This window comes from Tympanuchus pallidicinctus, unplaced genomic scaffold (assembly GCF_026119805.1).
Source record: "Tympanuchus pallidicinctus isolate F22 unplaced genomic scaffold, pur_lepc_1.0 scaffold32, whole genome shotgun sequence".
In the NCBI taxonomy this organism is placed as follows: Eukaryota; Metazoa; Chordata; class Aves; order Galliformes; family Phasianidae; genus Tympanuchus; species Tympanuchus pallidicinctus.
In genome coordinates, this window is record NW_026294750.1 from 1,456,329 (window position 1) to 1,482,085 (window position 25,757).

The following is a 25,757-nucleotide window of genomic DNA, read 5'->3' on the forward strand; positions in this document are numbered from 1 at the left end:
AAGAAAGATGATAGAGTAGTAAAAATGATAACAGTGAAGAAAAGGGGAAAACAAACAACTATCAGCAATTGAATTGGGGAAAATGTAGGAAACTGTTACAGAAAGCTGGAAGCCAGAAGATAAACATCTGTCAGGACAAAGGCCAGCTGTAATGCCAGGGGACATTGCCAGGTGGAGACAAGCTGCTGATGTGAGTGCAGTCATCAGGAGCTGCTTGTGGCTGCCAAAGCAACATACACATGTACAGCACCAGCTGTGAGGTACGCTGTGAACGGAGTAAAGATTTAAGACCGTCATCCCCAAGCTAATAATCCTTTGCTGGGTAATGCTGGTTTTCACAAGACCTGAAATGCTGAGGGAACCTCAACACGTTGAGGAGCAGACGAGAATGGTGGCAGTATTTAAAGGGTGGGTGCTGACCCAGGTAAGACTGGAGGAGATTGAGCAGGGATGGATGTCAGGCTATCGGGTTAGAGAGCAGAAAGTCGATACAGGATTTGAGCAATGAAAATTAGAGGATGAGAACATAATTAATGCCAGTTGAGATGGTGTTACATAAAATAGGTCATGTCACACAAACCTGATTTTGTTTTTGGAGGCGATTACAAATGTGGTTGTTAAGGTAACTATGTAGATTGAGGTCCTGAGTTCCATCTGTGCAGAGCCCTGCTGTCATAGAAGTGAGAGCTGTTGGGCAGTGTGCTGAACGCTGGCAGTTCTCCACAATTTCTGTAGTGTTTATTCACTGTACCTTTTTTTTACCCAGCACTGCATCATAATCTCCATAGAGCTCAGGAGCCTTGGCTTTTCTCACCCATGCCTTACAGAGATATCTGGCCAAGTATTAAGAATGGAAATTCCTTTTGGAAGTGCAGTAGATTGGTCTGAGTCGACCTTCAGACCAATGAGACTTCTGCTCCTTGTACTCACGTTAGCATCATATAATACGGGCACAGAGAGCCTCTTTCCTTGTGCCTGTTGTGAGGCATCCCTTGCCCTGCCCACACGTCAGAAGGCACTGGGTATCACTGCAGTTGTGTTCCTGTTTCTTCAGTAATTTACACAAACTGTTAAGCTGGTAGAAGAACTTTTCCCAGGTTGTCCTGATGTGACCAGACTTCTTTCTTTCACCGCTGACCTCTCTAAACGTTTGCTGGGGGTGAGAACGCAGAACTTTCTGGGAACAGCAGGACAACGTGGCAGCACAACGCAGTACTGTGTGACAACCTGTGAGTGCACAAAGCTGCTTTCCTATAGGTTGCTAAAATTCATAGTTCAGTATCTGATGCTTATGGATCCATTTCTTTGGTTGCCCCCTTGCTGACCTGCAGACAATTCAGAGATGCAAAGTTCAACAGCCATCAGCTTTGTAGCTGTTTTCTGGAACAGCCACTTATGCTTTAAATTATTTATCTTTAACCTTTCTCTTAACTAAACCATTCTATTCAGTCACATCCCTTATTTTACACTTTCATTAAGTGAAAGCCAGTATGCTGATTTCTGTAAGAGGTGTTGGAAGTGGTCTCTGTAAATGGAATTAAGGAGCATAAAGTTCTTGGGTCTGTGTCCTCGGGATGTCTGCAATGAGCCAGAGAAGCTCAGCGCAGGGTGTGTAAAAACGTAACAGGATTCTCTGTCACTGACCAATGCCTAAAGTCAAAGTAAGAACAGTGTAGATCAGTTATCATAAATCATTTCTGGTCCTGTCAGTAGTACAACACATGGGTGGTTACAGTACAGAGCAGAATGAGCCAGTCTTAATTCCACGGCAGGCAGGCATACAGTACTGTGGACATTAAAACTGAAACACGTCCATCCTTCCAGGCAGCAAACTCAGAAGCTATGCTAACTGCAAATAAACAGAAGCAGACAAAACCTATTAGATTTCTAACAGATTAGTATTCTGGTAGAGGAACTCTTTCCAACCCCATCCTATTGCAGGCCCCCTTAATATGCTGCCGTTGTTTTTTTTTCCATCAGGTTTTGCATTTAAACATGTGGCTGTTGAATTTTCAGAGCTCATCTGTCTATTGCCAGTCTCTCTGTGCTCGCTGGAAATGTAGCTCTTATCTTTTAAATTAGTAGATTCACAGATGACCGTTCTTTTCTTTCTCTCCTAGGATTAGCTGCAGCATTTCTTGTCAAGCACAGATTAAAAGGGCACCTCTTTTCTTTGCATGTGGTACAACAACAATTTCATCTTACAGTCTTAAAATGCTTCATAGTCCTGTTAGTTGTTGTGGTTTGTGTGATAGACTGGTTATGTTTCACTGGGGAGCACCAGATATGTCAGTTCCTGTTATTGAGATAAACAATGTCTGCATGCAGGACAAAACTAAAAAACAACCCAGACAGCTGTCAGTTTCTCGTGGTTGTGGTGCAGTTCTGATCTGACTGGCAATCCAAGAGGCAGCAGTGGGGAATCCGAATCTTTGTATGGAGATTTGATGCTATGCAGGAACGCTTCTTCTTTTTTCGGATAAAAATGTTTTATCTGCTCAGTGTGAGCACAGGTTTATGTTTCTCTCTCCTCTTAATGAAATCAAATACTTTGATAGACAGGAACAGAAAAGGCTCTAGGAAGTCAGGGATGACCATTAATACTGTGATTTGCACTGTTGTTGTTGTTAGAGTCCTTTAATATCTTTATAAATTTTCTTTGCTGCTTTTGGTGTAGAAGTTCAGTTGTCAAATGGAGCGAGTCTTGAAACTGCAAGTTCTGTAAGATTTGCTTGGATTTTCTGCCTCCTCTTCTGTGCTCTCTGCACTTTCAGCTGCACAGAAAGAATGAAATACAAATTTTGCTGCCAGATCCAGGAATTTCTGTTAATAATTTTAAGATGTCTTGTTATTCTTAGGCTCTGAAGCACGTTGGTTTTTTTTTGTTGTTGTTTTTAATAGTTGTGAAACCAACATTAATTAGGGATTCATGGAGAAATAGATGTAATTCTATGCTTACCTAGCAGAAGCGATTAGTTCTTAGTAAAGCTGCCCTGTGATTTGTATCTGTGCCCTGATGAATGAAGGATCAACATACGGAAGGATCCCACACTTCGAGGTCAACAATTTAATGACATCTTAACACCGGTTACAGTCTTAAACTGTGTGTGTGTATTTTGTTCCTAATGACACAGAGATCTTAAACCTTCATAATTCTATTGAAAATAGAATTATGGAAGTTTCAAAACTATTCTAACATAGGAGGAAGTAGCTACTGGCAACAAAACACTCAACAAGAAGAAAATGTAAGACAACTTTGGGTAAAAATGCTGCACATTAGCAGCTTCAGCATTTCATTTACTAAATAATATAGCTTTGTGAATTGTGTATTAAGAAAGAGAGAGTAAATTTAGAAGAACAAGACTGAATTTCTTTAAAGCCAGCATTTCTAGTAACAGAATTTTTTTGCAACAGTTTTCTTTGAACTATTCTCATTTCAATATTAAAATGTCTCCAGACTTTCTATAACATGAATAAAACACTGAAAATGCTCTGCAGACTGTAGTTATATAAGGACTGTCTGAATCAAGGAAATTAATGTATTCAACATATTGAATGTGGCAGAAAAATGTAACAAAGCACTAATGCTCAGAGAACACTGAGTTGTCCTAATCAAATAGTGTTAGGGTAATGTTGTTGTTTTTTTTTTTTTTTTTTTAAGAGAAGAGTTTTTCAGAATCTTTAATTTTTCTCTTCCTGTCCATTTTGGAAACTGCGGTCCATCCAGTCTCTCTCACTTTTCTCATAGTTGCAAGCTTCAGTGCAGAGCTCGGAGCTTTCAGGTTTGATGCAGTTGGTTTCTGAGAAGAAGAACAAAGCCATCCAATAGTTTCTAAAACAAAGATGATCTGCTCTTCATTTTGATCTATCTAACAGGGAACGTACCTGTTTTGGTGTCATTGCGTATAATTGTGAAGCTTGTGGATAATCTTTGTATAATTTTTTAAATACTTCTTCATCTGAAACAAGGCTCTTAAATTAAAAACAGAAAGGTTACTTCCTTATACCACATTCAAAAATCTCTTTTCTTTCCCCTTAGGAATGAGTATGAAAAAGAAAGTTAAGATATCACTATGAAACCTCAACAATTCCATAAAAACAATGTAAAGATTCATTATAACATTGGTATTTTTTGTCATAAAGTTACTAACTATTCATAAAATTCCAGAAAGAGACAATTAAATAAAAATATCCTCATAAATTATCTTATGTAGAGAAGCCCAAATGCCTTATTTTACATCCTCAGATACAGCAGTATGCATGAAGAACTGTTAACCATGCTGTTTGTTCTGAGTTTTACCAGAAGGTCGCTGTGTTCAGAGCTATCTGACTGAGCATCCAGCTGTAGAAGCACTTTTTGCTTTTTCCTCTGTTCTGAAATCAGACCTGAGCTTTCACTTTGCATTTTATGTACTGGGGGAGTCTTTACAGTATATGTCTGGGAAAAAGATAGTATTTAAAATTACATTTTCAGTGGTAATGATGGAATCCAACACTAAACTCATAACCCAGTTTACAGATACATATCAAGGAATGATTGCCTTTCCACTCAAAACTTGAAACAAAGTCATGCACAGGGAAAAAAACAGAGAGAAAAAAAAAGCAGCAGCTGCAGAAGAGCTGAGCTTCATGGCACACTGTATCTAATCTTTTTAAGCTTATCTGCAGAAATTCAGTTGTCAGTTTGAACTGTAGTCACTATAGACAGACTATAACCAACATTCATGAAAATGCAAACAAACAAGTCTGAAGGAAAAAGCTTTCAGAAAGATATTGATAGTGAGTGGCAGCAAGAGCCAGACTGATTTTACTTCAGTGGCTCTTTCACTGGATGTTAAGCAGAAGGAAAAAATAGAGTCAGAAATAAGAATGATTCATCGGTGTGAGTTACAAACCTTCAAGGATCGTCTGACCAAAGGACTCTGTAGAAATGCTCGAGGAGATGTTTTTGTACTTTCCATCACGCTGGTTTTTATGGGAATATCACTCTGAGAGAAGAGTTTTTTTACATTAATAGATGCAGAGTCCGGATCTGAATGAGGTTTAGGAGTCTCAGAAAAATGAGTTTGTATTTTCTAGAATTAAGAAACGGTTGAAAAACATTTCAGTGCCTTTTGTCCAGAGTGTGTTATTTATCTTATTTAACTTTATATTATCTAACTTCAATTAGATTGCTTATATGCATATTACCAAACTTTAAAATTGTTTAATGATGAAGCTACAACTACCTTGTCCTTCTTTTCAGTTTCAGGAGCTCTATTTTTGGAGAGGTCTTTTGCAAGATTCTTCTAAAAAGAGAGGCAGTAAATATTTTATTTGTATTTAGCTATTAGATTTGTTTAGCCATTAAAAATCTTGTTGGTGTTTTACAGAAGTTCACACAAATATGTGATCCAGGTTTAGTTCAACTGCATTTGAAAAATATGACTTTTCTGTTCCTAGTATTATTTCTTATACAACTTTTCCCATTTCTGATGGACAGTTCTTGGGGTTTTTACTCCATCCATTCTCCCCTCACTCGTACTCAGGGATCATGAAAAACTTTCACCACCAGAAGGCATGGTGACTTCAGAGAGCATTAAGCTCTGATTTCAAGACTGCAAGACCTAGAATCAAAAACTCATTTCAGCTGTCATTGCTGCAGCAGATATGACTGGGCCAAGCACATCACCCATGGTGCTATAAAGAAAAAAAAAAAACCAAACCAAAAATGCAATACCTTGTTTTCAATTTCTGCCTTAAGCTGTTCCTTAAGGGATGACAGCTCACTTTTCAAACATGATAGTTCAGTTTCCTGAAACCAATTTAGATAATGGAAAGGGTTAGGTGTGCTTAACGTGGAAAAAAGAAAACAGTCTGAAAGAGACATTAATTCATAGAGATATTCAGTATAAACAAAGAAAATTCAATTTGCTCAAATAGAGTAGTTTATCCATAAAGTTGGTATGGTGAAAGGTGTCTATCTCACTTTGGGAGTTGATTCTAGTGCTAGAATAACAGATGAACACAGATAGAGTCAACTTTTCCTCATCTAAGAATAAATTAAAAAGATCTAAAAAAAATGTGTTACTTGAGTCACAGTTTCTATAAAAGTAAAGAAATATTGTATGAAAGGAAATGTCAGAAAAAAGACTACAGTTTAAGTAGCTGTTATAGAACCACACTTTTATAGAAGTCTTGAGGGAATGCTTGCTCTCAGAATATTTCTCAAAGCTAAGTGTTCCAGAAAGGAAAAGGAGGAAAAAAAAGTTATGCAACTGTAGACTTAAAATGTTTTTTAAGCTTGTTTTAAAAAGTGATCAAGTATTGTGAAACAGTTACTGTTCAGAACCATCCAAGGAAAGAATTTTGAATATTTGTGAGAAGGGGAAAAAAACCGAAAAACTATTTAATACTGAAATTTCATAAGCAGACAGTGAGGTTAAAACATGAAGCACTTTTGAGTAAAGTAGACAGAAAAGCACACAGGTACTGTAATTAAGATGCATTATGTTGGGCCAAAACAACCCCTCTTTTCTCAGTGTGGCCCAGGCAAGCCAGAAGGTTGGATGTTTTAGAAAAGCAGCCCTTCCATTTCATTCTCCAGCACTGATGAGCACTCCTTACCAAAGCTCTTTTCAATGATGCCTGCTCTTGCTCTTTTATCTTATATAGTTTTAACTCTGTATCTTTTTCTTCAACCATTTTATCATATTCATGCTGTATTAAACCAAGAAAACAACACAAAAAAAAGGACATTAGTCATTGGACTAAGTGTTCTAGATCAATCTAATCTTAAAATATTATTTAATTTTTTAAATAAATCTGTTCTGGAGCTTCAGAAAGCACTGTGAACAAACAGTGACGCCTCTGCAGAAATACTACAACAGAAACTTCACAAGCAGTGCTGTGTGTTATTCTGTGGGGCAACACAGAGTGCTTTATCTCTGCACAGTGCTGTGTGCTCCAGTACATAAAGCTGGACGCATTATTTTTGTTACTGTGATCTGCTGAATGTACTGCAAAACAGAGTAATAAAAATGTCCATTGAAATATGCTATGTTATAATGCTGAAGATCTCTAAAGAGTCTCCTGATTGAAAGAAAAAATTGAAAAACACTGAAAATATTGACAAATATTACATTAGGACTACAAAGCACAAACTGTGCTTACAGGACTTTTTAAAGAAACCATTACCACCATCACATCTCATTATTACTGGGAGTTCAAATGTGCCAATAGCTCACATTGTGTTAAGATTCTCTGCAGCTTACACCAATGCAGTTTCTGTGGCAGTAGACACGTTTTCAAAATCTGAAGGTGAATTTGTTTTTATAAGATGAAAAATCAAGAGAGTTAAACCTCATGCTTCCACGCTTGGGTCTCTGACAAAGTTTTACTTTCTAACTTGTAAATTCTGGATTTGAAATTATGATTTTATTTATCATAATGTCCCATAGTAGGAAGCTTACCTTGTGCTTTTCCATAAGTGCCATCATTTCAGTTATCTTGTGTTGACATCGGATATCAGCTTCTCTCTGTGCTATTGTTGCTTCATCAGCAAGTAACCTCATTTTTTCTACCTGTTAGTAACAAGGATCTTTTAATTAATGCAATCTGTATACAGTCCCCTTTAGTGAAATCTTCATCTGCTTGGAAGATCCTTTTCTAATCCTGCATCTTCTACACATTTGTTGAAATGAAAAAATATAGATTAAAAATACATCCATTCTTCCATGGCAGACAAGTGTGATTTTGAGCCACGGTGCAATTTCAAACACTCGTGTAACATTTCTTTTATATTCCAATTAATATTTTGATTCCAAAAAAAACGTGGCCAGGAAAACACTCAAATGAGAAACATTATTAACCTATTTGCTTATTCTGTACTTATTCCAAGAATAGGGCATCTGTGAACAACAGCTTGACAAAAATATTTTTTTTAACTGGGTTCTTATTTTTAAAGACATGTAAAGAGTCCAGATTAAAGGATTTAGTGTTGTAAAGCTTTGTTCACTGGCATACACAAGAAATTCAATTTATGTTTACAAGACTATTATGTAAGTGCAAGGAATCTCATGGATATAGCTTCATAAAATATATCAAGCACTGATCTTACTTCAAACGCTAATTAAAAGATGCAGAAAAAATTAACAACTCTCACCTCTTCAAGTAAGTTATTTTCAGTTACTCCTTTTGCTTCAATTTCCTTTTCATAAATGTCAACTCTTGCTTTATGTTGCTTGTTCATATTTTCCATCTCTAACTGTAGCTTGTTCACCTTTAGAGAGTAGAGAAGTATTGTTATTTGTTCAAGAATTAATATGCCAATGGTTTGGTCTTTTTCCATTTTATTTAAGTAGAGCCACTCTGTACTTTTCAGGTATGTGGCTGTATTACTTCCTATTTAATGTTCAGTTTTCATCTTAAGGAGTTGAACTTTGGCCTGAAGAGAGTTAGAAAATACTTCTAGAAACACAACAGGGAAGACTGCAGTTCTTCCATCCCAGTCATCAGAGCAGTCCTAAAACTAGATCCAGCAAAGCACAAAGAATCATTACAGTATAGAGGAACCCCAGCAGCAATCTGACACTGTCCTGCCTTTTAACAGGAGACCCTTTAATATTGCTGGTGTGGAAGGCTGAGTAAGAAAATGAAGCATAATCAGCTGTACAGGCATAGAATCCTAGAGCAGCTGGGGTCGGAGGGGACCTTGAAGCTCGTCCCGTTCCAACCCCAGCTGTGGGCTGGTTGTCACCCCTAGGTCAGGTTGCCCAGTCGGTGGCATTACTGAGTAACGTTCAGTATTCTATCAATAAAATGAAAAGGAAAGGAGCTTATTAGGATCATCATTCCTTTGATAAGTGATGTTTCCTGCAAATACCTGACAGCCCTATATCCGATGACTTCCAAAAATCGTGGGCTTATTTAGTCCTGTGGAATCCATATCATCAGTCCATAAAACATAGAAGAATGTGCTTAACGTGTTTTATCAACACTAGAGACTTCAGGACTTCAGTTTTTGTGTTTTAACAGCACCATATATATGACACGAATTAAACCTACCTTCCCTTCATAACTACTTGTTTTCTTGCTTTCTGCAGTCATTTTCTTTTTCAGTGCCTTATTCTGTTAAAGTGAAATAATAACAATAAAAGTGAATAGGGCTATGAAATGTTTTAGCCTCATACAGTAAGTCTGAATCCCCAAATTCCAGCTTTCAGCAAGCAAATAACTCTCTTCTTGTTCTCCACTTCAGATTCTGGAACAAATCTCCAAATGAAAGTGTTAAACTACTTTAACAATCAGATTTTAAGGAATGAGGGTGTAGAATAAGGAACAAAAACTAAGACACACAGTGTTTCCAGCTTTTGTTCAATGTAGCTTATATATAAATAAATGTACTCCTGTGTTATGCTATTAAGAAACAACAGATGTTGTGATCTGTTGATTCTCAGCAAGTTGTTTGAGAATTTTACTCTGGGAAAATGCTGCTGACAGAAAAATGTGCAGATGTCATAAAAAGAAATACAAACTTGTATATTTTTACAGTACAGTTGCTGACGATTTGTCCAAATGTATGATTCTTTTCTAATGAGATGTATATACAAGTATGGTGTCATAGATCAATGATGCCACATGCTAAATGAAAATAAGAAAAGTTTATTAAATTTCTTATTACTGTAATTGCATTTTACAAAAGTCAGAATGATTTTACAAATCAAGTGATTCCAAAGGTGATCCTTCAGTTCTCTCAGAGGTAAGATAAGAAAGGAAATGTTATGAATTACATAAGTGTGCCTGAAGAAATCACACCAGAGGAGGACAGCTGAAGAGCAACCTCAGAATGCCATGTTTTCTGTATGCAATACTTCTGAAAATGTACTTACCTCCTGCTGTAACTCTTCAATGCACTTTGTTTTGTTTTCCACCTGTTTCTTCATGGTGTTCAACTGAAGGGATATTTCAAATATTAATTCATTGTTAAAAATGACTCCATGTCTTAGACACTGCTGTGAAAGTTCTAAAAGATGCATTTGAAAAGATGTGATTCCAGTGAGACTGAAACAAATGCCAACATGTTATAATGGTTGGAGCTTTTACCATGAAGTGCCACAGGAATTTTTCTGGCCCAATATCACGTAGTTTAACATCAGCCAATCAGGTCCTCATGAGAAAAATTAATTTACTAACCTTATTTTCTAGCATCTTCAACTGTCTTTCCTTTTTCAGAATTTCATTTTCAATACTCTTAGTCTGGAATTATAATTGTAAATCTAGTCAGACCATTGTGACAACTTTTATACTTTCTTAAAGAAGAAAAATATGTAATTGCAGAATCGTTAATAAATAGTGTTACAATTTCAAAGCAGTTTCCTCAAAAAGAATTCAGCTGATTCTGTTTTGTATTTATTTGTAAACAAACAAACAAAAAACTAAGAAACCATCCCGTGTCCTGAATACATTCTTTGAATTTTATGATAAAATTTTGAAATCCATTGTGATGTTAAAAAAAAAGCAGGTGTGCTTTGACAATGGAGTAGGAAAGCAAAAACACTTAAACACATGAAGTATTACTTACTGAGTGTATGAAAATAATAAATAAAGTGAGGCTCTACATTTGCCTAAAATATGGCAAATCTGGACATTCCAGTGAAGGTGCTTGTCTTTTAAAGTGTCAGGGTACATACATGTGTTGACTCAATTGGTAGCAGCACTGAAAGAATAAAACCTCTTTAAGAGAGAACATCTCTAGGCAGGGCTTTGCAGAAAAGGAAAAAACAACCATCTAGATTACATCCTACAGGTGATGCTATATTTCAGATGAGAAACCATATTACATTTTCTTCACTTTCATCCAGTTTGCTTTTAACTTCTTCACCTTTCTTTGCCATCTTCTCTCTCAAAGACTCCAGTTCATTTCTAAATGCCAAATTAACAAATATTAGTAAATGTATATTTAAGGATATTTTTTCAATACAGCTTATTTACTATTTATCCATGATTTATTTCCATATAAGAGACATCTATGTATAATAGAAAGCAGCATATGAACACAACATTCAGGTGAACCATGGAGGAAACAAACTACTTCCTTTAATTATACTGTACACTGAGATTTACTTGCCTCAGCTGACCATTTGCTTCTTCCAGGTGTTCTACTAACTGCTTTATGTTTTCTTCTTTTTCCCTTTGATCCTAAATAAATACCCATGTGAACAAAATAAGTAAAATGTGAAGTGACATCTTAATCAGTACAGTGAGCTGCCAATTCACAAGGGTAACTGCACTTATGTTGTGTTTTAAAGAAAAAACCAATTCAGATACTCTACAGAAGTATATCATTGTAGTTTGCTAAATGATTTTTTTTAATATAACCCTGTGCTTTGAAAACAGATGGAAGATTACAGCTCACCTCATGACTTTCCTGCAGTTTCTTGAGTTCTGTAGCCATATTACTTTTCTCTTGTGCCATTTGTTCTTTCTCTAATAACAGCGTATTGATAGTCACTGTTAGTTGCTCATTCTTTTGTCTAATTTAGGATAAACGGTCAAGAGAAATAAGAATGTATACTTTGAAATTTCTTTTAACATTAGATTTATCTGTTATAAAATGTTACTTCACACTGAAAAAGTCCAGGCCTGAATCTGCAAATGCAATCTTTGCAACAAATGTAAAATAGAGCCATAGTACCATGAAAAGGCAACAGGAGGACAAATGGAGATAAGTCAATAGCATAAATAGAAAGGTTGACAAGAATGTAGTTTAACATCCATCTCAAAGCAGTTAACGGTGATTTCAGAAACGCTCAAGTCATGTTCAAACAACTAAGACACAAAGATATGGTACAGTTAGATGCACACAAATACGTAAAATGTACGTTATAATTACATAAAGGATGTAATGCTATCTGCAGAAGTTAAAAGCTTTCATAAGAAAAGAATCACATAATTTGGTTCTGTATTAAAGTGACTTCTATGGGACACTGAAACTGATTAAATAAAAATGATCATACGCCTCTCGTTCGAGATCTGCATTCAGTGATGTGAGTTGTTTCAAATAATTTTGTTCCTTTTCAACTGAACAAGTCAGCTGTACTGTCAGATCATGCAATTCTTTCTGTAGAAGAAAAACAGTATTTTGAATGTACATAGGTAAACCACAGTGCAAGGAAGCTGTCAGAATTGAGCTGACAACACAAAGCTTTAGGATGAAACAAAGCCATAAACAACACAGGCTTTATCTTTACATCGATCTGATGTAATGTGGAAGTATTGTGGGACATGAAACTCTGACATAAATGAAAACGTGTCCTCTATTTTATAGCCTAAGTAGTCTGCAAAAGTGCTGACAAAATTACCTTTCCATGGGCATTTAAATAAAGTCAGTATTTTCTCTGACATCGTAGGCTTTTGAATTCTCCATATATTAAAAAATTTTTACCATTACATTTTGGATGCATTCTGGACTACAAAGTAAAACCCTTCCCTCAGAAATGTGATGTTATTACAGGAGGAGGCAATTATAACTTAGATACAAAGTATATAATTTTATAGTACATAAATGTTTTGAACACTAATTCTTCTGAATAACTAGTGATACAGTGAAACCATAGGTACTGGTATGCAGTTAATTTAAGCAAAGAGAGAGAAAGAATGTATGTCAGTGTGTATTTAGTTAAGCATAGCATATAATGAACTTCTGGAATTTCTTAGCACAGCAGGCTGTAGACACTAATAGCAGGAGCACAGAGACAAACCAGATGAGACAAGTGAACATGTGTAAGTCTATAAATTGATAGCAAAGGGAACTGACAGGGATGTGTCCTCAAATATCCTTTGAATACAGTTACTGTAGGAATGTATGGAGGATGAACCATAGCTGATAACCAGGCTCCTCTGCTACCTATAGCTTTGGCTGTCACTGTCAGAAGCAGAATGCTACAGACCACTGGCCTAACTCTACCTGACATTTATTATGTTACATATACACGTATAAAACAATGTTGTATTTACTATCACCCTTTAATCAGACCTCTCTGACTTGAAGAATATTTTTCATCTCTTTTCCTCTCTCTTGCAAATTTTCAACAGTAGCCTCAAGATCTTTCTTCTTTGCTAGAACTTCTTCAGCTTTTCCCTGTTTAAGAACATTGATGAAACTCAGTTTAGAAAATCCAATGCATAGCAGTGCCTAAGGAACACGTGGTAAATCACATTTGGTCACATGCAAACCTAGTTTCCCATTTTCTTGCTTTAACTGAGATAGTTTCCTCTGAGACTAGTAAATACAGCTTGTAACTAACATAAACCTGTCTTAAAAGTATGCTTCATATAACTTTTCATAACAGAACATGAACCTCAGGAAACTTCCCTATAAGGAGAAGAGAACACCATGGGAATACATGGTGTTATAGCCATGAGACCTTCCAGCAGGCTCAGACTCCTGTATGTTTTCTCTGGAAAGGAACAGCTATCAACATAATAAGCAGTGCTTCCTAGATAAAGAACACTGAAGCATGAAGGAAACATCTTCATACTTAATGCCTCTCAGACAGTAGAATAATTGCAATAGACGTGTGAAGAAAGAAACCCATACAATCTATGAAATTGCTTATTGAATCCATCATTTTGTTACACAAAAGCTTTTCACAAATTCTTATTGCCTTTCCTGGGTGGTGTCAGAAGCTTGGTTATCCTTTCAATGCTAAAGTAAGGTCAGCCTTTACAAGGCTTAATTTCTAAAGGATTACTATGAAGAAAGCCAGCCACTCAAGGAATTATATTTACTGTTGAAAACTAGTTCATCCTTCAGGCTTAAATATTATATGTTTGGTGTTCACAATGAATGAGCTAATGCTCATCACACACACACACAAAGTATTTTTCAGAAAGGTTGGTGGTGAGGAAGTAGTGAGTACTAAAGATAGGGAATCTTCATGTCTGTGGAGAACAGTACTTGAATAGGCATGAATGAAGGAAGAAATTGCCAGAAATCTTGACTAGAAGAAATAAACCACATAAAATAGTAGAAAGAAAACGGCATAATAGTCTGAAAGACAGATAAGAAAGCAACCTTAAGGAACATTAGACAGTGCTTATATGTCATATAAGGTACTCATGAGACAAGAGAGACTGCACATCAAAGATAAATGCTATGAGACTAATAAAATGAACAACAGTTACCAGTGCTTCAGACAGCTCTTCAAGTTGCATTTCTTTCTCGTGTTTTAGTTTAGTCATCTCTTCTGCAGCACGTGCAATGCAAAGTTATTGAACAGATAGTTAGAATTACAGAATTTTGGTATACAGCAGACAATAGAAATAATTAATCCTACTGCAGTACTCAGTTATCAAAACTTCTCGAATTAAGTTCAGAAATCTAAAAGCTTAATAACCTAAACTATCACTTAATCTGAATGTAGAGTTACATATATATGTTCAGAAAGTTATTAGTGAGTGTACTTCTGAACAAAAGCTACATATTGATTTGAAGTAAAATTCAGAGCTTATTATGCTCTCTGTAGCCATGGTTTCAAATATTATAGTGTGGACTGTAATTATATATACAAAGGAATAGTCTTGGTGTATTGATGTATTTGTAATTTTCTAGAAAAAAATCTGGATATGCTGAAAAAAGAATCCTCTTATTAGTAACTGAAATGTGTTTTCCGCATGCACATTCACTTATCTATTTGTAAGTACTGTGCATCAAGCTAATTTTTTGCTCTGTTACAATCACAGGTCACATCTCACCTTGTTCTAGACAGGCCTTTGTCAGCAATTTTTGAACAAATGTATATTCCCTCAAAACATGTACTAAGCCATGTTTCTTGTCTGTCGTTAGATACATGCTGCACACTGGGCAAACTGTACCAGTCTTGGTTTGGGGGCTAAGGAGTGCCTGTCTAGAAATTAGGTTCAGTGGAAATGCAAAGTCGTGGCCTGAAGCAGTGATTGAGTGTTTGTGGGAAGGCAGGGCCGAGCCAGGGGAGCTCGGCTGCATGCAGCACACCTGAGTGGCTGGAGGGGGTGGAGCCAGAATCATTCCTTCCCACACCTCATTTAAGGTTAGCAGAGCAGGTGAGTGTATCTTGCTTGAGATCCCTGCCTGTGGCCTTCTGAAGGTAAGCAGCTTCTTTATTTTTGTGCCCATGGGTGTTGCAGGTGAGCAAACTCTCACTTGCTGCAGACCAGGGCCTTGCTGCTCTGCTGTCATTGCTGTGCTTTCCATCACATTACAACAGGGTATCAAAGTAATATTTGAAGTTAACCACTGTAGGTGTGGGGTAAGCAGTCTGCAGGAAAGCCTAAGGCAGGTGCTTTGTCTCTGCTATGCACTACAGAAGTTATTCTTGGAATCTATTGTTCAGCAGCCCATCACTACCTCTCTGAAACTGGTTTGGAGCACAACTTGTCTTAACTGGAGTAATGTGAGAAACCGAGATGACTTCCAGGAGTGACTATGCATTAAAAAAAATGTTATTACTACTTACATTCTTTCTTTCTACAAATCTTACCAAGCTCAGCAGACTTATTTGTGAGCTCCAACGTAAGGAGTTTTGACTCATCTTTGTATTTCTTCAATCTAAAAATTACAAACATTTTCTGTTCAGTATACAGCACTGCTTTGAAGCTTAGAGACAATAAGACTGTCATACTACAAATGTTTTAAATAGATGCCTTTTTGACAGGCAGATACATCTGTACCTCTTTATGAAAATCAGGAGGACAAGGATTTATTTTCTCAATATTAGTCAGTGTAATTTTAAAAATCATATTACATTCTCTGCTCTTAGGGTGATGTGTCAGAATATGAATTTCACCTTTATCTCCCTTTATTCTTTAGGTCTGTCATAGCCTGCAACTACTTAGGAGATTCCTTAATGCCAGGTACACAAACTCACTGTTCATTGAAAAACTCAGTTGCGATAACATTAAAATACACATCTACTGTTCTATTCCTATTTTTAGAAAAGTTCATTTTAGTTGCTAAGGGTTTTTTTTTTTGTTGTTGTTTTTTGTTTTTTGTTTTTTTTTTAAACATAGGCATAACTTTCAAAACTACTGTTTCATTATTAAAGAACTTCTACGTTACAAGTGAGATGGCTGCTGTGTTAGTCAAGAACTGCATCCATACAAAACCAAGCAGCGCAGGGAGATCTAGTGGAGGGTTGAAGGCCGTTGGAACTAGATCATTTTTAAAGTCTCTTCCAACCCAAACTATTTTATAACCATCTTTAAGGGCTAATAATGCAAATGATTAGGCAAAAGGTGTATACATTTAAAACACACACACACACACACACAAAGAAAAAAAAAAAAAAGCACCAGACCATCACTTAGGTTTTATTCCCAGCAGCTCAGTGACCTGCTATTTTAACTATAAGAACAATCTTTGGTTGTAGACAACTTAAATTACCTATTCTGCTCTTCTTGCAGCAAACTTTTCAAATTGTAAGTAGAAGCCTCAAACTCCTCTAACATGGATGCATGCAGAGCCTTTGCTTCTTTACATTCTTCCATCTGTGTTTCTTTCTCCTGAGTGACCTGAATTAATGCTTTCACTGTACTTTGCAGTTCAGTTTCTAAGCTCTCTTGAGTAGCCTACAAAACAATTTGATTATTTACAAACATATAATGTAACAACCAGCTACAATTGCTCTGTGTGTAGAGTATCAGTAACTATTTTTGTGGTATAAGTAATATTACATATAAAATATGTAAATATAATTACAAACAAGCTATACCTCTGTTTTTCGCAATGAATTTTTAGCTTCTTCCAGTTCTGCCTTTAAATATTCTTGATTGAGCTGAGATTCCTTTAACATTTCCCCTTCATGCCCTGTGCAGAAAATACACAAATTACATTTAGGAGAATAATGTTTTCTTCAAAATGCTTTGATTTGTGTTCTGCAGATAAATGCATTCCCACAACTTCATCAAATTGCATGATGTATTCATATCACTTTTAAGGAAAAAATTATGAGATGGTTATTCAAATTAATTAGAGATCGTATCCAAAATGTAAAATTGGTAACATTTATAAAACTTAAGAAAATACAGTCACTCGTATCTGGAATAAAAATGACAGTAAACTTGCCTTTCCACTACCCAGGGAAGGGGATACCAAAAACTGTCTCAGTTCTAAAGAACAAAGGTGCTTGTATCATATAGTATAAACATTTTGTCATAGCTGTAGAAATACTGAAGAGAACGTTCTAAGGCTTAAGTTTTCCCAGTCACACCTGATTCTAAGCATGCACAACTGGAGTATTTTCCCCTTGCAGTCTACAAAAGCTTTCATTGCTTGAATCATTCTTGAGACAAAAGAACCTTTAAAAATTATTCATACTTCTGATCTCAGGCCTTTGCCTATTTGCAGATGTGATCCCATTTAAAAGCTGTAACACCTGGGGGAGTTATTTGTCCAAGATGTGAAAATGTATCTTGTTGAATAGAGAACACTAACGGACTTCTGACCAAATATTAGATGATTGAATTTAAATAGATTAATGTGGTAAGCAGGAAAGCACTATTATTTCCACATGTTTACTATTCAAACCAATGGAAACAGAACAATCCCAAGAGCACAGGCAGGCCAGTATCATGCCCTGGTGTATCTGTCCATACTTCTGTTCTGGAAAAGGAGAGACAGAATATATGGCACCTTTATAGCAGCATAACCATGTGCATGCAAGGGCATATGGAAAAGCAGGAGAAGAAAAGTCCTGCACAATGAAGTTCTCTTGTCAATACAAGAAGAGGGTGTTTTCTAAGACTGAGGAGAAGAACTTTGTTATGAAATAAGGGCCTGTATTTTATATAAAAGGAGAATATGCTACAAGTCCAGTTCACGCATCAGCAGGATCTTAATTGTTTCTAAATGAAAAGAAGATCTGCAAGATCCCAGATTCTCCTGCTAACTTCCCCAGGATGAAATCATCATCATCATCATTTCTGTTTTCCATACTTTTATAACCAAATGTATTTTAATACAGCAGAAATAATTCTTACTTTTTGCTTCTTCTAAGTCCGCAATCTTATTTTTTGATTCCTGCAGGTGAGTCTTGATGTCTCTTATTACATCGTCTTTTTCATTACACCTTGCAGTAAGATCTGAAATCTAACAAAATTAAAATAATAACACAGGTCTAAAAAAAGAAGATAGATTTTCATCTTTTCATTCACATATGAGTAGTAAACACACTGCTGTAATTTAAGTTAAATAAACTGGTCGGGTCTTAAAGCTCTTCAGTTCAACATCAGAACATGAATTCCAACAGACTGAAGATACCAGGATGTCTCTAAAGGTAGCAGAATGTGAAGGACGTACAGCTCCAACTGTTATTTTTCCATTTTTATTCATTCAGTAATGAGTGCCCCAAAACACTCTGGGCATCTTTGCTGTGTCACATCTATCCTCAGAAAAAAAAAAACAGCAGTGCTTGACCTTCCTGTACGCCCTGCTTTTCAGTTTCTTGCTTACAAATTAAAACTGTATCACAATTCAATTTTCAATTCCATCTTCCATTACAGATGTCTCATCACTACAAATGCCTACTCCAGTCTCAGGCTCCTAACTTCTCCTACTAATGCATGGCCTGCTATGGGCTGTAGTCATTCTTCTCACCTTTCTTGCCAGCAATGAACAATACCTGCTTTCTGCTCAATTTTATACTTCTGCATAAGCTGCTTCTTTTACAGGCAATCTTCTTCGGTGCTTTGCTGTTACTGCTAAATCCCGTTGCAGAAATGTCCCTCATTACAATGCAGCAGCCAAATTCAAATTTTATTCCAAATAACTAAAGGAACACGCTATCAGAATGTAATTTGCAGTATTATTTCCACCCTTCCAAAACTACAAATATTTTGCAAACAACAAGCGTTTTTAGAATAACAGTAGTATCAGTGACTCATGAGAGCAGATAGACATCAAATATTAATGAAACTGCAAGATTTGTGGCAAAAATAAACCTGTACATATTAGATTTTAAAACTGAGCAAACCTGCTTTTCCTTCATACTGACTTCTAGCTTGCTTTCTCTTTCAAAGTTGTCCATTTTTTCTTCTGCTTCTTTTACTATTGATCAAAAATATCAAAATATCAATATTTAATATACTAGCTAAAACATACTCCAAGAGAAATACAATTTCTATTTAAGATTGCTTTACAATTGTACAACTGCACAATTTGTTTCCTAAAGAGGAATTGTTGAGGACATTTTAGAAATACCTTTCTAATCAGACAAGATACCTTTTGTGTCAGCTTTACACAAAATTACTCCATTACTACATGTATTTGTTAATAGATTGTTATAGGAAAAATGGCAGAAATATGCTTGTAAAAATGAGGCAGGCCCTTAGTGGTAGATAAAGCAAATACTTGATTAAAATTCCTGTACCTGCATACTAATGCATTAACATTTAAATAAACCAACCATGTAAAATACGTAGTGATTTCCAACTGTACTGCATAGACAAAACTAAAACTTTCAGTGACTATTACAAAAATAAGGTTTCAAATCTGACCTAGTAGAAAAAAACAGTGAAAGGCCTAAACACAGCAGGCAGCATCAGTAAGACAGGGCCCAGACTTTCAGTAAATTAGTAATTGTATTGATGGAACAATTCATCAGATGCAAAATTTATACAAGAAGTATAAAAGAGTCTAAAAGGAAACCTGCAGTGAATTTACCTTTCCTAGGAAATTTGAAAGGCTTATCCCAAACTAAGAGAAGCTGAGGTGGTAATGAAGTCTGACAAGAGAAAGCAGTAGGCTGTACCATGAGGAAGACTGTAACTCACTTTACAGGAATAAGACTCAGGTAAGAAATAAGAGACAAGAGGTTCCCTTGTCAAAGTGACTGAATTTAGCTGGTTATTTTCAACGTCTTTTCCTTTGAAGTAAATAGTGATAGAAGGCATTTATCACTCTACCAGCGTGCAGTGTGGGTTAGGACATGGTTTCAAAACAGTATTAATGTTCACAGTTCACCATTCTAGCATCCAGCCTGAAGCTGCACGCAGTAAGATCTGTGAAGCTGCAGCAGAAACACAGTAAGCACAACTCTCACATTTGAAACACATTTCCAGTCTGGTGTTCTCTGCTTGCACACGAAGCTCTTCAAATGCCACTATCATTCTCTAAAAGTAAAATTTGATACATACATTTGTGTAAAACTAGGTACTTTCAGTAATAAGGAGCAATGTTTGTAGCTTGTTTAAAACAAACAAAAAAAGCACCACTATTACACACTTATTCATGTACATATAGAAAAAAATCTGAAGTCTGAGCATAAACATACTTTGAATTAACAGATGCTATTTTTTATGAAATTGGATGTTTAAGAGGTTTTATGTAAATAATTTCAAGGATGAGATATCTTTCTTGGTCCATGTTTTTAGATTCCTAAAATAACGAAGAAGGTGTTGTGCCTTTCTTAGTAGCTACAATGACTGATAATTAATAACTGTTATTCCATGTGCCCACTGACTCTGTTTAACATATGAAATGTATCATTGACAATGATGTCTCATGTTGTAAGTGACATATACACGCAATCCAGATTTTCAGTGCATGCATTTAACTTAGATTACATTTGAGCTTTTTAACACACCATGTCACTTACTTCAATGTTGTTATTAAGTTCCTCATATAGTTGTCTTGTTTCTTCTCTTTCATGTTCATCTATCAAAATAAGAATGTATGATAAAGTTTTTCTTTTGGAAAAGAATGCCAGCTGTTCAAGCCATTATGCTTAAGCAGCATAGTGAATTAAAGGAAAGGAATTTTAAAAGGCTCTTTTCCTATTTAAAAAATAAAACAACACAAGCACATAATAAAATAGTGTGCCAAAAGTTATAGCTTTGTACAAGATGAAGTTTTGCACTTTCCATCAGCAGATATCCATGAGCACAGAACTGCCATTACAGAATGTCACAATACTTCACCTTACAACGACTTCAGTTTTTGAATTGGTATTATTTTCCCTTAGGAAAACACATAGAAGACAACAGTGAGAATCACAGCTATCGTAGGAGCACAGCAAATGCATACCCAGCTATTTGTATTTGTCAGACTAAGAGTTATACACTTTTTAAGGATCCAGGACAAGACAACCAAATTTTGAAGATTATCACCACGATTTTGAATTTCATATAAATTAAGATCACAAGTTAACCACATTTTTAAAAACCTTGAGAATTTAATTAAGTTATGCAGCTTACTTGGATTGCCCAATTTAGTGTGAGGAATATCTAACTGCTCCAAACAGAAGCATACCAACTCCCAAAGTTTTTTAAGATGGCAATGATAAATGAAATCAATTCATGTCTCTTTTTAAGCAGTAGAAGTGCCACCTAATATATGTTAATATATTCAAGGTATATGGAAGGGACTGCCAAACATGACAAGGCTTCAGGAAACCAGCACTCCTTTCCACTGGCTACCAGCAGTTAATCAGTATTGCTTGCAGTGCCTAAACTTGTATCAGGATTTAGGTAACTAAATAACTCCCAGGCACGTAATATTTTGGCAAACATTCATACTGACTTCAGAACACCCCTGAATTCAGCATTACAAAACAGACGTGTATTTGAATTCTTGCCTTATTTCTGAACTTTACCCTGATCCACTGAACTTCATATAGTTTTATTCACAACTTAACAAGAGCTTTTTCATTTGTGAGTTTAGAGAAATTTAGAAGCAAATTTACTTTTATAAATCAAGATTTAAACAGCATTTACATTTGGTGGACTTCTCTGTGAAGTGACTACAGGTTTCTTTGAGCAGGTTACACAGGTGTCTTGAGGCACTGTTTCTAAAAGAAGACAAATAATGCTATAACATGCAGTCACAGGAATGTATGGTACTTTGTACACTTGTGTGTAACAATGTGAATGCTTTAATTACTTTATAATTTAAGATGAATTTAACTTTCCATACTAAAGCAGTTTTCAGTAAGAAAATCCATTCTTTGCAAAAATATATTTGGCCATTACTTACTCTTTTAAAAGATCTTTATTTTCACATATCTCATCTTCCAGCTTCAAACTTAGCTTTTCATTTTCAAACTAATTTCACAGGAGACAAATATGAAATAGATTGTTACTGGAAAACATACTTGAAATATACTCTCAGTTCTCAAACCTGATATGAAAAAATTATTTATCTGCACCCAAAGACAGAAATCTGCTTTATCTGACATTACGTACCAAGACATCTTTTCTTACATCTTTTATATAATTTAAGCAATAATTCCCCAGGAACTGAAGCACTTAAAAGCATCCTATCCAGCCATACATTTGCACACTGTGTGCATGCCTTCTCAGCAGAACCATCTTCTCAAGGCAAAAGTTAAATGATCAATGATGACTTAGCTTAGCAAATCTAATGCAAACAACAAGAAGAAATAAAAGGGCTGATAAACTGTTCAAAATATGTATTTTGGTCACAGAGCCCTGCACTGCTACCAACTAGATAAAAAAAACTGCTTCCTGTGTGTGCTGAGCATAGAAATATGCCTTGGCATAGTTGACACAGACCAGAAGCATGAAAGCTTATTCAGCCTTGAATGGGCTTCTGCAGCCCCACAGCATGTTGCATGTTTGAATAATCCAATAATAGAATGTGCATTGTTAAAGAAAAGGAAATATTTTGAGAAACAAAAAACGAACTTTTTCCTTTCAAAACAGTAGAACCATAAGTTATTGATTCCAAACCAAGTGGCTTCTTTAAATCATCACGAACTGTTAAAAATTATTTCTTCAACCTCTATAGCAATCTTTAACCATATGAACAATATTTTCACACTAAGTCAGGAAGAGCTTTCTCTTTCATTTACATATTGAACACATGTTGTACAATACTGGCCTGCAATTCTTGAATGGCTTTACGCTGTGCTTCAATAATCTTTCTATTTTCTTGAAATTTTCTTTCCTTCTGCTTTAGTTCTGATTCTACAGCCAGTTTCCATCGCTTGATCTTCTCAGCCTCTTTGTAGAGTTTTGAATACAATTCATTCATTGTTTCCAGATTCTATTAAACAAGTTCCACTATTTAAATCTCAAATGTTATTTAAATAATAATGTTTTACATGCACATTTATCTCTTAGAAATATCATAACAAGAGGTTTTTTGTTGTTGTCTTTTTCTTTCCACAGTTGGTGACACAAAATCGTAAGTGCAGGAAATGATATTCATGTATCCTCTGTGTCAGTATCAACAGACATCACAGAACATGTAAGGGACACAAGCACAAGTGAAAAATATCTTTCTGCCTTCAGGTAGAGTGATATTGCTGAACTGATAGCTCTAAAGATACCATAAACTGCACATCACCAAAAGTGCATAAAATTTTGCTAGAATTATCAGTAGAGCCAGGATTCCTTCTGTTAGGCTCTTCTTAGCACATTCCTGCTCTTGTAAGATCAGATCCTGCTAGCTTAAGAATCACAGATCTTGACACACAATGTACTCCTGCAGCTATCTCATATACAAAGTAACCAAAAGCACAATGGCCCTTGTGCTCTTAGAACATCTTCAAAGCACTGTACAGGCCATGCTTGATCAGAAGCTTAGGCAGGTAAAGAGTAGTTACAAATTCTGTAGGTGGATATACTGTCATCTAATGCTGTTCTGCTCTTGGCAGCATTGCAGTATTTTCACAATTCTGAACATCTAGTTCTAATATCTGCTAGGGCTAAAGGAAGTTCAGCCCTCAGGGATATGAAAACTACTAAAAGGACTGCAAGAAATAAGTTCTATTTTATTGCTGCCACCAGCATTTCCTTCCTAGGCAGCACAGAAAGCTACCACAAAAAAAATTAGCTTTACTGTTATACTAAAGCAGAACATTAGTAAAAAGAACATAGAATCAAATGCTTGAGGCAACCACTCCACTAAAGACGTTGCTTTACAGATAAAGCCAGACAAGGTAATTGGAATAATCTACTTGATTCTCCAAAGGATAATCTTCACTTCAACCCTTGTGCCTTCCATTCAGAACCAAATTCACGAAAATATTTGACTCCTTCAGTCTTACTATAATTGAAACTCTAAGACTTCCCAGGCACTATTGCTTTTGACTTGGAAATCCTCTTAATATCCGAAGATTTATCTGAAGGTATGTTCATTGAATTTGAAAAACTTTTCTAAGCGACATAGCTTTAAACAGGAGTCACGGAAAATAATGATTCCCCTCTCACTACATCCTCTATCACCAGAGTATGTACTTAATAACGCTTTAAATTAGGAGGCCCTAAGAAATTAAATATGTAAGGTTTATACTTAAAAGCAAAGTTTACACTTGGCTGACCTCTTCATCCACCTCAGGGCAAAGTTTTGTTTGCTGTGAAATTGAATCTGAAATGGGAAAAGATTTTGATCAATGTATTTTCAGAAAAACAAACTACAGCAAAAAGAGCAGTGAGGGTCTAACAGTATTACAACGATGACATTATAAAACTAAGCAAAAATATGCAGTATGTATATATATATATATATATATATTTTTTTTTTTAATTAAAATAAGTGCTTACATTAGCCTTACCTGCATCAGTGATTTCACCATGGCTTGCCGCAGTTGTCATTACAAAAGGTAAATTAAAATCATCACCTGGACATTTGTTAAAACCCTGTAAAATTTAAATATTACTTTCTTACAGGTAGCTTTGCAAAGAAGGATTATAAAACTCTCAAAAATACAGCTAACATTAAAAAAAAAAAAAAGGCATTTCCCATTAATAGAGCAGCTGTCGACTATTCTGAAAGCCCAAAGGATGAGTGCTGGCTTTGGAGCTCTCCTACTTGCTTTACTTCACAGCAGCTTTTACAACAGCTGGTCTTCTGGGTGCTTTACAGACTGTGGCTAGACAAGTGGATGTTTCTAATAGCTATTGTTCATAATTGTAAAGGATAAAATGCACCATATATTTTTTTTAATATATATTTTTGCTTTATTCCCAGCAGTACTTCCAAAACAGATCAGATTAAGGTTGTTTGCAGCATGAAAAACTGACTTTACAAGGCGGTTTGAAAGTCACAGCAATTCATCTTTTAAATAGTACAGCTCATCTCCTGTCAGGACACCATACATGAATCTAGATATTGTTTACTAGGAAGTGTCAGCACAGAATTCACATAACTGCATTGCAGCATCACTTTCACTGCACAGCTGATTGTGGGGCCGTTAAATCAGAGGGTAACGCTGTCTATCTGTGTGTACCTCTCACAGCAATAAATGAGTGGCACCAAACACATACATTAATTTGTCATCAGTGCTGTACAGTTAAAATACACAGCTGATGGCCGAGATGCTTCCTTCTGGTTTTGCTGGGGGAAAATAGAATATTAAAAAAAAAAAATAAAAAAAAATTAAAGCCTTTGAAATTAAACTCGAAATTGTTCACAGGCATCCCTCCAGCTTTCGTCAATTTCAGCGCATTCAGCATGCTTGTGTTCTCCCGGCTTTGCGTGGGTATGGCTCCTGCCGGGCAGCTCGGCGGCTCCGCCTCGGTTACCTGGCACGGCTCTGCGGCCCGAGCGCTGGTCTGGGGTTTGACTGCAGACACCTGACCGCCGCTCAAACGTGGCGGCACGAAGAGTTTAAACGGTTTTCCTTTTTCCATGGCTTCGAAGGAGCGAGTAATGGTTCAGAACCGGCGCCTCATCGCGGCCGCGCCGTCCGCCCCGCCCTCCCCCTCTCGCTCGGCCGCTGAGGAGAACAAAAAGGCGGGAAGCGGCGGCGCGCGCTGAGGGCGGAACGGAGGGCGGA

The 25,757-nt window shown here is 36.2% G+C and overlaps 1 protein-coding gene across 5 annotated transcripts; it reads right to left on the reverse strand.

The window, feature by feature from the left end:
- Positions 1-3,047: 3,047 nt before the first annotated feature.
- SYCP1 (synaptonemal complex protein 1) lies at positions 3,048-25,676 on the reverse strand. 5 transcript variants are annotated; one of them, XM_052698507.1, is made up of 29 exons: positions 25,504-25,676; positions 24,534-24,618; positions 24,300-24,346; positions 22,856-23,020; positions 21,989-22,056; positions 21,730-21,803; positions 20,613-20,671; positions 20,058-20,127; positions 18,990-19,063; positions 17,998-18,106; positions 16,731-16,825; positions 16,403-16,587; positions 15,501-15,568; positions 14,167-14,228; positions 11,997-12,100; positions 11,396-11,513; positions 11,108-11,178; positions 10,821-10,902; positions 10,174-10,236; positions 9,870-9,932; positions 9,046-9,108; positions 8,144-8,260; positions 7,452-7,562; positions 6,607-6,699; positions 5,720-5,794; positions 5,229-5,288; positions 4,896-5,075; positions 3,886-3,972; positions 3,048-3,800 (listed from the first exon to the last, which is right to left on the reverse strand). In XM_052698507.1, the coding sequence occupies exons 1-29, from the start codon at positions 25,609-25,611 to the stop codon at positions 3,657-3,659; spliced, it is 2,700 nt and encodes an 899-aa protein (XP_052554467.1). In that variant the 5' UTR covers positions 25,612-25,676; the 3' UTR covers positions 3,048-3,656. The 5 variants fall into 5 exon arrangements, with proteins under 5 accessions (XP_052554467.1, XP_052554470.1, XP_052554469.1 ...); XM_052698510.1 differs by lacking the exon at positions 6,607-6,699; XM_052698509.1 differs by lacking the exon at positions 5,229-5,288.
- Between the last annotated feature and the right edge of the window lie 81 nt (positions 25,677-25,757).

What these genes read in the sequence shown, in the direction of transcription:
- SYCP1 (XM_052698507.1), bottom strand. Translation starts at nt 25,611, where the DNA reads ATGGAAAAAGGAAAACCGTTTAAACTCTTCGTGCCGCCACGTTTGAGC. An exon ending in GCCCTGAGGTGGATGAAGAG is followed by an intron (nt 23,021 to 24,299) that starts GTCAGCCAAGTG and finishes CTTGTTTAATAG; the next exon opens with AATCTGGAAACAATGAATGA. An exon ending in AAATAAGTCTGCTGAGCTTG is followed by an intron (nt 14,229 to 15,500) that starts GTAAGATTTGTA and finishes CACGTGCTGCAG; the next exon opens with AAGAGATGACTAAACTAAAA.